The sequence below is a fragment of the Anopheles moucheti genome, chromosome 3 (genome assembly GCF_943734755.1).
Source record: "Anopheles moucheti chromosome 3, idAnoMoucSN_F20_07, whole genome shotgun sequence".
NCBI classification, from domain to species: Eukaryota; Metazoa; Arthropoda; class Insecta; order Diptera; family Culicidae; genus Anopheles; species Anopheles moucheti.
Genome location: NC_069141.1, coordinates 30,690,410 through 30,701,864, shown reverse-complemented (window position 1 = coordinate 30,701,864; position 11,455 = coordinate 30,690,410). Strand labels below are relative to the sequence as shown.

Below are 11,455 nucleotides of genomic sequence, written 5' to 3'. Positions count from 1 at the left end.
GACCTTCTGTACTTCCTCTGTCGTATTTTTAGCACATCCGGAAACTGTTCAATTCATGTATGACAAGCTGTTCCCAGTCGCGATATACATGCAGCTTCCATTTTTTAAGTTTGTCTAGCACACGGAAGTTTATTTTTTCTTTCTTGAGCATTTCAAACGCGACGCATTATCATATGAATGGTATTGCTCGTGGTCGCGTGTTTGCGCGAGCGTGCAGTGGATTGCGTGGCTTGCTTAGCCTAAAGCAACTTTCAGGAACGACGGCAACAAAGCATCAATGCTTATCAATCATCGAACGACTCTCGAAAAGGTATTGTAGCACACAGAAGTGTTCTTTCTCGACAGAAACGGTGCATGTGTTGACGATCCCGGGGTCAATCGTGTTTGTTGAAGTGATTTCAGACTGGGCAAAAAACAAACCGTCTGGAAGGGAAGTATTTTGCTAGTCAGAATAACAACATCCAGCTATCGGTACACCGGTGTGTTAGGATTGGTTGGGAAGGGACAGAACTGGGAAAGGGAAGTTGGCAACCGTGGCGTGGATGGTTATTTTGAACCGTTCTCCTCGCTGCTTAAGTCGGGAAATCCTTATCAGCTGTTAGACGCCGTCAACGGCCATAATAATGACCGGGCAGATTCGGCGAGCAAAAATTTAAACAAGCTTTATAAAATATGCCAGCCCCTGCTACGGGGAATTTAGTTGCAGGAAGATCGTCCAACGTGGTGCATCACGAGTGTGTGGTTAACGGTTCCAGTCGCAGTTTCGATCACAATTTGGTGACCAAGTTGTAAACAAGTGTTTGAGTTTGATCTAGTGCACACGGTTGGTTTACTATTTGTGTACTTTTTCGCAATAATTCTTGACTCTGATAAGAATTGTGCCAATCTGTACAAAAGCTCAGCTTTGAATCCCTTTTATTCCAAATTCCTCATCGCTTCCTTCTTCCGGTGCGAAATTTAAACGAGCACGAAGCGTTTCGCTTTTCATTCACTGTCCTACCCCCCCATGCATTTGACAGTTGTGCAAGAACTTCGGCAAACTCGGTTCGCTCGAGCTGATGTTGCCTGTTCTCGTTCTCTTTTCCACAAACATCGGCGAAGCAAAGACGGGTTTTAGGCGGGCTGCTGTTAGGCCGAATCTGAAAATATTGCTTCCCTTTAACCAACTATTAATAACACCCAAATCGAGAGCAAATTAGAATTGTTTTCTGCGCCACATAGTAATTGTCAACATTTACCCTTTAAAAACAGCATTAAATCCCGTGCGGTTGTGTGACACCAACAAAAAGCGGCTCCCCGGTTCTGTGTGTAGAAAATTTTGACCAAGTGTGTTGCTGTTGAAAGTATTGCTCCGTGCAGAACAGTAAAGTGAAGAATTTATATTTGTGATAAAAGCGACCGATAAAGAACCAAGCAAAATGCCACAAACAAATGGATTTGCTGCGAACTCCAACGGCCACAGCGGCTATGAGATGGAGGATGGCTGCTCCTTTCTGTTCACATCGGAATCCGTCGGAGAGGGTCACCCCGGTAAGTTACAATAATCTATTACTAACTTATATCAGAAAGCTTTATTGCAGTGTCTGAAAACATTAATCGCAACATCAGTGTCCTTATGTGCCGTGCGTGAGTCTCTACTGCCTTGAGTGCGAATGAACATCGATGTAGGCAAGGCGTGCAGTGTGTGGCTGAATATCAAATCTTCCCTGTCCGCAAGAGCATGCCGTCGTGCTATAAGCGCAGAGTGTGCGCTGCGGTGATATTATTTTTAGGTTAGGATTGCGTGTGGAGGTTTCGACCCGTCGTATCGAGTGGTGGCCGTGTACGGTACGGCAGCGCGAATGATGAACCTGTATGATCCGTCTCTGTGGCCTCATTGAAGTTACGAAAGACGTTCTAGGCATGGGGCAGAGTACCCCAGACACAAATCGCATCAAACATAGCACCGTTGTAACAGCACCGAAATAAGAGGAGCGAGAGCATTTCGGGTGGTCTTTGGAGATGCAGTTTTTGGTAGTCCCCTTGTTATGCAATTAAATGTTGATTAGGGCGTGTATGGAAATGATTTTTTGTAAAAACCTCGCATGATGCGTTGAGAGGAGTTAACTAGATTTGTTACCATGGTCTCGTTCGCCATGAAATCGATCGTATCATCTCTGATTACAGAAAGGAACACTATACGCTGTGCTGTCATTGCTATGGTGTTACGGATTGAAAGCAAAATTTTGCTGCGCTATTGATTTTTCATCGCCAGACACTCGCAGTCTCCCTATTGCCGTGTGTTGTGCTGTTGCGTCTGTACGCGATAGTATTTACATGGGATTTGCCCAGTATTGCATCATTTCGGCTTGTATTACAATAATGACCGCCATTACTGTGACGCAGTTTTGCCAATAATTGGTAGTGTTTCCGGGATTTGTTTTGTTCCGGCAGGCGAAAAACACGTGGAGTTATCTTTTTTTTATTACGCACTATCTCAACATGGGGCTTTGTCCGGATCGACACCGACACATTCATACACCCGTTGGTCCAGTCTTCCAAATAGGTGCCGCAGTTTCGCGGGCGCTGATGAATTATCATACGAACCGCGTGTTCAGAACATATTTCGTCCGATGGCGGCATGGCTGCGGTTTTTATCACCTTTACGAACACATACGTGCACTGTAGCTAATATAGAACGAACACACTGCTACAACGTGAAGGAGTGTGTTACAACAACACATGGAGCATGTATGTGTGCGTGCCCGAATGCGACGGTGTGTTTGTTTATGTTTTTTTCTGGTTTTCTTCCCATTTTTGGCACCCTCTAGTGTTTTGTCTTCCAAGGGGATGATGTTTTTGTGTTCTTTAATGATGGTTTTAAGTTTAATTGTTTTTTGCATACTTTATGCTTTATGCCAGCAGGCCACGTAAGAGACGGCAGGGATCATTAAAACTGTTCTGATGTTTTCTTATTACAGTTCAGATAATTTATGCTTTTAATTTTTCGCGATGATTATGCTCAATTAAATTTTGTAACGATTTTCTGCTCGGTGTTCCCATTTTTTGAATGATCTTTTGAAATGAAGCTTTCAGCAATATCGACATTTTAAGTCATACTTTAATTGATTAAATAGTTCTCTTGTATTTTATTGATCATTGTTATTGATACTCATATATGTGCTGTATTTCATGTACATTTTAGATAAAATGTGTGACCAGATCAGTGATGCCATTCTGGATGCCCATCTCGAGCAGGATCCGAATGCCAAAGTTGCATGTGGTAAGTAATTCTATTTTTATGTTCATCATATGTCTCGTGCTAAATGCCATCTTTTCTGCTTACAGAAACGATCTCCAAGACCGGCATGATTCTGTTGTGCGGAGAAATCACATCGAAGGCCGTCATCGATTACCAGCGTGTTGTTCGGGAAACAGTCAAGCACATCGGTTATGATGATTCTTCGAAAGGTAATTTGATGTTTGAAAAGGCGCGGTATATTTCTTCACCCATCACCCATCCTCAAACTTTCCACAAGAGCCAAGAATCCTAAGCCATCCTTCTCCCGCTATGAACCTGAAACAGGCTGTTTGTTTTTAGTCCGTGTCTGTTGTCATACGGAGTGACGATACGTTCGGCAGGCATTTATTAGGTTTCCTGTTTCTCATGATATTCCTTTACCATGCCGTGTACATGTAGGTTTCGATTATCGTACGCTGAATCTGTTGGTAGCGATCGAACAGCAGTCGGAGAACATTGCCCAAGGAGTACACGTCGATCGTGATGAAGACAGCGTGGGTGCAGGTGATCAGGTACGGAGGAAATCTCGTTGGATTTATAAGAATGCGGCATCTAAACAGTTGTATCTTGTCCGCCAAGAGTTGTCAAACCTGCATCTGTGTTGTAGTTGTCGTTTTTCGCTAGAATAGTCGGCGTAGTATTGCGATGTTCACCGGTACCACAGCCATCCGTTACTGCGTCAGGCATGACATTTTCTGCAGCTCCATATAACATCATTTTCATTTGAAATCATTGTGGATTCTATTCGGATTTGATCAGTTATCAAAGAACCGGAAAATTTGCAGGATCTGCAGACATACATTAAAGTCTAAAATATTAATACTGCATGAGTCGCTTAAATCGTCTCAAAGGTCCAAGTTCTAGAAGTTTGTCTCACCATCAACCGCATGATTGATTAAAATTCTCACCGTCGCGAACTGGAAAACGTCTAGGGTTCATAGGTCACATCATTAATGGCCTGTTCGGTCCGATTGTGTGGGTAACTTTTTATATTCCGTCTAAATCTTACACGGAATACATCCTGATTAATCATTTTAATCTACTAACAAACGCCGCTGATAGCATCGGAAATCAACCATGAATGGACGTCTGACCGATGTAGTGGAAGTCTTGCAATGATGCTGAGCACGTGGTTGAGGACTACACACATTACGATCAGACTGATCGTGTTTGGCGAATAGTTCATAACCGATTCAGAATGAATTTGACGTCAATGGCCGTACATTTCTATCTGATAGTTAGGTTCATGGGTTAAGCTATTAAAGGGAAATATGTTTCTATGGGATTAGAAGGATCAGTTCTTCTGTTTTGTTGATATGTTTGCTAGGGACGGATGCTAGGATTGAGCTATGTTTTTTTTCCATCTAGGTTGACAACACCTTTGCCCTTTTCCTTTATCATCCCTCAACCATACAGTCTCTCCTTTCCAGTTTCAATACACTCACGAACACAAACACCTGCAAACTACAGACAAACAATACACACAGCCACATCTGTCGACCGGTAAAGAAACGAATGGAAATTAATAATATTTCACTATTTTATCTTTCTTTGCATGCATCGAAAATACGTTTCAAATTTTACGCGTGTGTGTTACGAATCCTATTTACGCATGATGGTTGGGGTTATTCGATATTCGGGTCTCTCATTTCTACCTCAATGATTTTAACATCCAACACTCGATTCGATCACTCGTTCTACATATAAATACTTTTCTTGTAATGGAAAAAACGGTTGTAATATGCGCGGATCATATGTCATCGGCCTATATTACGATGCGCATTCGATGAACTCGTCCATCTGTAGGATTCGATTACAAAACATGCAACGTGCTGTTGGCGCTGGATCAGCAATCGCCAAACATTGCCGCCGGGGTGCATGTGAACAGGCCCGAGGAGGAGGTCGGCGCGGGTGACCAGGTTAGATCATGAAACGTTAGCCAGGAGGAAGCGGTTAATCGCTACTCTCTTGATTACATTTCGACGTGTGCACAGTTTTCTCACTACTAGCTACATTTTTTTAGTATACTTTGCTCTATCTACTTAAGTACTTTCGTGTTTAATTGGCATTATTTTATTATTTGCACGCACATTGTACGTTTCACTTTCTATTGGGGTTTGCTGCACGCATTTCACTTTAATCGGGAGTCATTGTACAAACAAATTTTGTGAAACAGAAGAAAGTCAAAATTATGGCAAGGGTTGTTGGAATTTGTAGCGTAATTGAAGTAGGAGTAAAATTATTGCTAGGAACAATCTATTTTTCTCATAATTTTGTATGATTTATTGGTTTTATTTTGGGTGCGTGGGTTTATGTTATTACTAATTGTATTAATTTTCATTTAATATAGTAGTGTTTAAAATTTATTGCATGTACATTAATATAACATTTTATACATTTAAATTAATGCGCATTAATAATAGTCCGAGTGCTTTAGCTTGTGTGTGTACAAATGTAATGTTTCGACAGAGAGAAGGGAAGGGAACTTATGATGTGGGCATATTAGTGGCAATCGTGATGACGACATGTAGAGCGATTGGAGGTTGCTATCAAATTTAGTACTGTTGGTCGAAAGACAAACGTAGACGTGCCTTTGAGATTAAGAAGAAGTTCCGAATATATTGGCCTTTTAACGCGTTGTCAAAACACTGCTGCCCCATTCATGATGACCTTCGCTTTCGATCAGTTGATGTAATATTGTATCAGTAGCAACAAAAAAAGGAATAAAAATAGGGGATTGGCTTCTAGACGGTGATAAGCAAAACCGTTTGCGCACAACTGGCTGAACTATTGACATGCTTCTAGTAGGTTCTGCATTCGGCTACATTCTTGTATTTGTTGTGTTGTGTACGCCACTGTTCAAAACATGTACCCTAGTTGACTTCATCTTGACGTCAGAGTCATTGAACTTTTGCTTTATTTTTAGCAATTAGGTACGTCTAACTCTCATACGCAGTAATTTGTAGTACAAATCGAACAACTTCCACAGCATGTCAATAGTTCTGCTTGTAGACATGCTAGAATGCATGCATGATTGTGTCGCTTTTTTGTTTATATATTTCTGCAGGCAAAGTTCGATAACTTATATCTTCTAAACTTTTAATCGTTACAGGGTTTGATGTTCGGATACGCTACGGACGAGACTGAAGAATGCATGCCGCTGACCGTGGTGTTAGCCCATCGATTGAATGAAAAGATCGCTGAACTGCGACGCAGTGGAGATTTCTGGTGGGCTCGTCCGGATTCGAAGACGCAAGTCACTGCGGAATACGTGTTCGAATCTGGTGCATGCGTGCCGCAGCGTGTGCACACTGTTGTTGTGTCCCTGCAGCATTCGGATAAAATCACCCTTGAAGAGCTCCGCAAAGAGATAATGGAGAAAGTGATCAAGGATGTGATCCCGGCCAAGTACTTCGACGCGAACACGATCGTTCACATCAATCCGTGCGGATTGTTCATTATCGGTGGACCGCAGGGTGATGCGGGACTGACTGGGCGCAAGATCATCGTCGACACGTACGGAGGCTGGGGAGCGCACGGTGGTGGTGCCTTCTCCGGAAAAGATTTCACAAAGGTGGATCGTTCCGCTGCGTATGCTGCTCGTTGGGTTGCAAAATCGCTCGTCAAGGCAGGCATCTGTCGGCGATGTCTGGTGCAGGTGGCATACGCCATCGGTCTGGCAGAACCTCTATCAATCACCGTGTTCCACTACGGCACATCCAAGTACAACCAGAAGGAACTGCTAAAGATTGTGTCGGATAATTTCGATTTGCGTCCGGGCAAAATTGTGAAGGATCTGAAGCTACGCACCCCATTCTATCAGCGCACCAGCACATACGGTCACTTTGGTCGCTCCGGTTTCCCATGGGAGGAGCCCAAAGAGCTGGTAATTGAATGATGTCATCCGGATCCGGTCAAGCTGCCGCCAGCCATCAGCGATGAGAGCGTTTACCGCCCGACAAGCGGTACGGTCACATCAACCGAGTCCGAGATGGTTGGTGATGAGGAGATGGAAGCCAGCGCTTCGAAGAAAGCAAAACTAGATTTAACAGTGACCTCCACGTTGCCGTAAATGGTTCTTTATTATTGCTTTTGTTAAGCAACCTTTTTTATGATAATTATTTTGCTCATTTTGCACATAATGTGTGTGTTCATACATGCAGGATTGTAAGGAGGCGCATCACAATTTAAATACACCTTTCGGGTGACCTTTATTCATTTTTTTTTATCTAAACGCAAACCCAGTAGAATCTTGCAAACCCGTCTTTAGCTTTCGCTTTATGTACTTGAACTTAAAATAGCATTATCGACGAAATGCGAAGAGCAGGGAGAAAATTAAACACAAAAGGAAGACAATTTACTATGTTTTCAGGAAAAGTTAAGATAGTCGTAAGATTAAAACAAAAACAGAAAAAAAAAACTGTGAATTCTTTGTCCCGCGGAACTCGAGCGGAGCTAGACCATTCGGTTGGCCACAGTAGGAACCAGTTTCAGATCAAAGTGCTCTACACCGGAATACCACCTCCGGAAAGGAGCTACCTGCTGCAAAATTTGTTGTGCGGTGTGAGGAAGATTGCTTAATCACCTTGTTACCTTCCATAGTCCACTGAACAAATACTATCGAAGGAGCACTACGTGTGCCGCATGGTTACCAACATTTTAAGGGTTATGTCGAATATTAGATTACAGAAAACAGGGAGAGGAGAGCGATAGAGTTTGCAAAACAAAAATCCAGGAAGACAAATGTTGCTAGCCATGCAGCAAAGGATGCGTTTGGAAACCGTATTTATATTGGACTAAATCTGATCTGAGTAGATGATTGACTATTCGGTTATTAATTTAGAGAACGTGAAGAGCACTTTGTTGTCCATTCGTCAAATATGCTAGAAAACGGCAGTAGGACACGATCAAGCTAAAAATGAAGTGCCCCCTACTTATCTACGATGAAACGTTTTAGTTCTTTTGCAGAGGTGAGCATTTAAAGAGTGAGAAATGATGGTTAAGGAAAAGATTGTCGTGTAATACGGGCTAGTATCGGTAGATGAGAACGCATACTAATATTGGAATCCAAAAGGTGCTGTGGTTTGGTGGAGCGATTAGGTTGTGTTACAAACTGCACAGACTAGCGCTTGCCTCCACAAGAGTTAGGATTACTAATGTGGGCTTTATTTGAAGTGCAACCTAATTATTTGGTTTGGACGAAAACGGAGTATGTACTGCCATTACATTTTACAACAGCCAGTAGTGGAACACTCCTAAGCACATTCTGCACAAATCAGTTCATTGTTGCATAATCTACTACGTAAACTATCTTCCTGTTTTTTTCCCTTTTTGTGTGTTCTTTGAAGAATGGTGAAATCCCAGTGCATTTGATGCCGTCATTGTTTTGTGATTTTAGGATTTAAAATCCATAAATTTAAATTCTAAGAGTACGAAATTATGAAACAGCACCATCATTCGACATTGGCCATCAACCAGCACTGAACTGAACGAAGAAAGAGACGTACAACAAACAGCCACACACATCTGATAGCTTTAGAGTACTGGTAGACTGCGCAGCGCGGTTGTAAAGCGAAGCACACAACACATACAAACAGGGCAACAATGGCGCAAATGTGAATCTTATAATACAGAATTGCAGAAACGTTAGTTATCTGTTGCGCAAAAGCTAGTCCAATTAAAATGCGGTTTCATCTTCCTCACTCTACCAGCACACGTTTTGTGTTGTGTTTACGAAAAGGATTTTATTTGTGGAAAAGAGCTTTTTCGAAAATACTCCGGTCCGCTGAATGGTCGAAGGATGCCTCTCGGTACAATAACAGCAGCAAAAGAAAAAGATGAAAAAATGTGTATAAAAAAGATGTCAAAAAAAAAAAAGAATAAACAAAATAACCAGTGAAAATATTAGATTTATTATAAAAACGTGAAACATACACATCCAGACGAAAACATAAATTGCCATCTCAAACATTTAGCCAGTGTTAGTTATACTCTAGCGTTTGATCTTATAGTAGCTCACCACCGGGTGGGTATTTGCTGCACAATGGAGTGTGTTTCATTCTGCTCGAAATAATACGATCGATGCCATACTTTTTTTCTGACTCGTCCTGCCACCAACTTGTGTCTGCCACGCGTTCTCGAACATAAGAATAAGATAGCTTGTCAAAATGGAACAGATATTGTAGCAGATTGGCAATTAAAGTTGTTCAAAGCGCTCTTGATACTTCTGTTAGCATGCCCATGTCGAATGCCTTGTTACTAATAATTGACAAGAAATTGAGATGCTGATGGGTATTCAAATTGAGTTAACTAGGTCTTGATCTCATCAACCAACAAGCACCTACCTGTCATTTATAACCCTCTATGATAGAGATGACCGATACCGCCATATCCTATCACAGGTTAATCCCAGAATTTGCTAATCGTAAGTGCCAACAGAAGAAGCTATCATTAGAGAAAGAGTGGTTCGATTTCAATCCTTCAGCAAAACACCACAATCAGCAAGGACGGAACCTACCAAGCAACAATGGCGACATTCATTTGAGCTTATACGGGGTCAGATATAGCAATGCAATACAAACCGGTCACACGGTAACAGAAAAATCGATCCATAATAGTGGCAAAAGTCAGAAAATCGGTCTCCAACTGAGGCAAAAGCCAGTGAAGAGCAACTATGCATCAAAGTTAAACCTTTCAACAGCATCTGGGGCAGCTTTTATTTTGCACATACATTTTATAAGTTAAGAAGTTTAGAATTCCCTTGATAATAGCACACGTACATAACACACACACACAGAAACAAAAGAATGAAACAAAGGGGAAAATATTTATGTACCGAGACAGACACACCACGCACACGCTCCATGATAGAGTTGCGGTGTCCCATAAAAAAAGTGTAAAACATAATAAGATGCATCATTATAAAAAAAAGCAGTGTAAAAGTGTTTGAAAACCAGATTTCTTCCTTACTGAGGAATATTGAGTAACAAACGAGATGATTTAAAATACACCTCCTACTTCTATTCTATTTCAACCGAGTGAGATATGCAATATTTGTGGAATGTTATTTGAAAGAACGTGTGTGTTTTTTTAAAGACTAGAAAAGGAAAGAAAGCATTACATTTATTACGCTAACAACTCATGAATCATTATTCCTTGATTACGCAACACTTCAAAGCCATTAGCACCGTCCATCATGTCACGAAAATGACACCGGACGACCCATAACAAAGAAAGAGAATGACGAATTATGTAGTCTGCGGCCGACTGTGGCTGTAGTAGTGCTGTTTGATAAGAAGGTACTGACCTGATTGCAGAGAATTATTTTTATACACAAGGCAGTTTTCCTCAAGCCTTTCGGAACGAGCTATTAATGAATATAAAACTTTATGTCTTTCCAGAAAAAGAAAACAACCACACCGTAAGGGTACAATCGCGAGGTGAAATGCTTGACCGTACACATTTATCAGCTTCTTCTCCCCACCTGATACGGGAAGGGCAGCCTTCAAATATTGCGGATGCGCTTCAATAGCGTGCAGAAGGAGTTACGTTTGTGATTGATTGTCAAGTTCAAGTTCAAATGGAAACCGTTTCCTGTTTAACCGTTCCCCAACAAGCGGAGCGTGTACAACGCTGGGAAACTCGTGCATAGCTGCAATTGATGCAGCTGTTTTGCTTTGCCCACGAAAGTTCGTAAGTACTCGGGGTGGGTGCATTGGTGGTTGGTGCGGTATTATTTTGTTATGATTGTAGGGTGTACAGCGCAGCGCATCACGGCGAAGTTCACGACGTTTAATCCGGGTGAAGGTGAAAAGGTTCGGCACTGTATCGCAAGATTAGCCAACGGTGTGTGAAACGGTGTGCAGCAAAACCACCGGCATTTACAATGAAGGAGGAAGATGCCACGGCCCAGTCATTGTTATTATGCTGCTCGGCGATGATAAGATCAGTCGCGCTGACTTTGATTAGCATGTGCACGTTGCTGTGTGTGTAGGTGTGCGAGACGGCTGCATTTGATTGTGGTATGCGAACGAGAGAACGCCATAAGAACCCACCACTATCGCCGGTTTGACTATTATCGGGAGGTTCGGGAATTTTTCGCTCTAATCAGCACCCCAACCGTGCTTATAATTTGTGGCTTGTTTTGGCCCCCTTACACGGTTTTCCCAGCGCGCG

The 11,455-nt window shown here is 42.1% G+C and overlaps 1 protein-coding gene across 3 annotated transcripts; it reads left to right on the top strand.

The window, feature by feature from the left end:
• Positions 1-806: 806 nt before the first annotated feature.
• On the top strand, positions 807-9,221 carry LOC128305808 (S-adenosylmethionine synthase). 3 transcript variants are annotated; one of them, XM_053043421.1, is made up of 6 exons: positions 807-823; positions 1,252-1,530; positions 3,185-3,262; positions 3,328-3,450; positions 5,087-5,199; positions 6,393-9,221. In XM_053043421.1, exons 2-6 carry the CDS (start codon positions 1,419-1,421, stop codon positions 7,176-7,178), a joined length of 1,212 nt encoding a protein of 403 aa, XP_052899381.1. In that variant the 5' UTR covers positions 807-823; positions 1,252-1,418; the 3' UTR covers positions 7,179-9,221. The 3 variants fall into 3 exon arrangements, with proteins under 3 accessions (XP_052899381.1, XP_052899380.1, XP_052899382.1); XM_053043420.1 differs by lacking the exon at positions 807-823 and having other exon boundaries at positions 1,093-1,530; XM_053043422.1 differs by lacking the exons at positions 807-823; positions 5,087-5,199 and adding an exon at positions 3,680-3,792 and having other exon boundaries at positions 1,093-1,530.
• Positions 9,222-11,455: the final 2,234 nt, after the last annotated feature.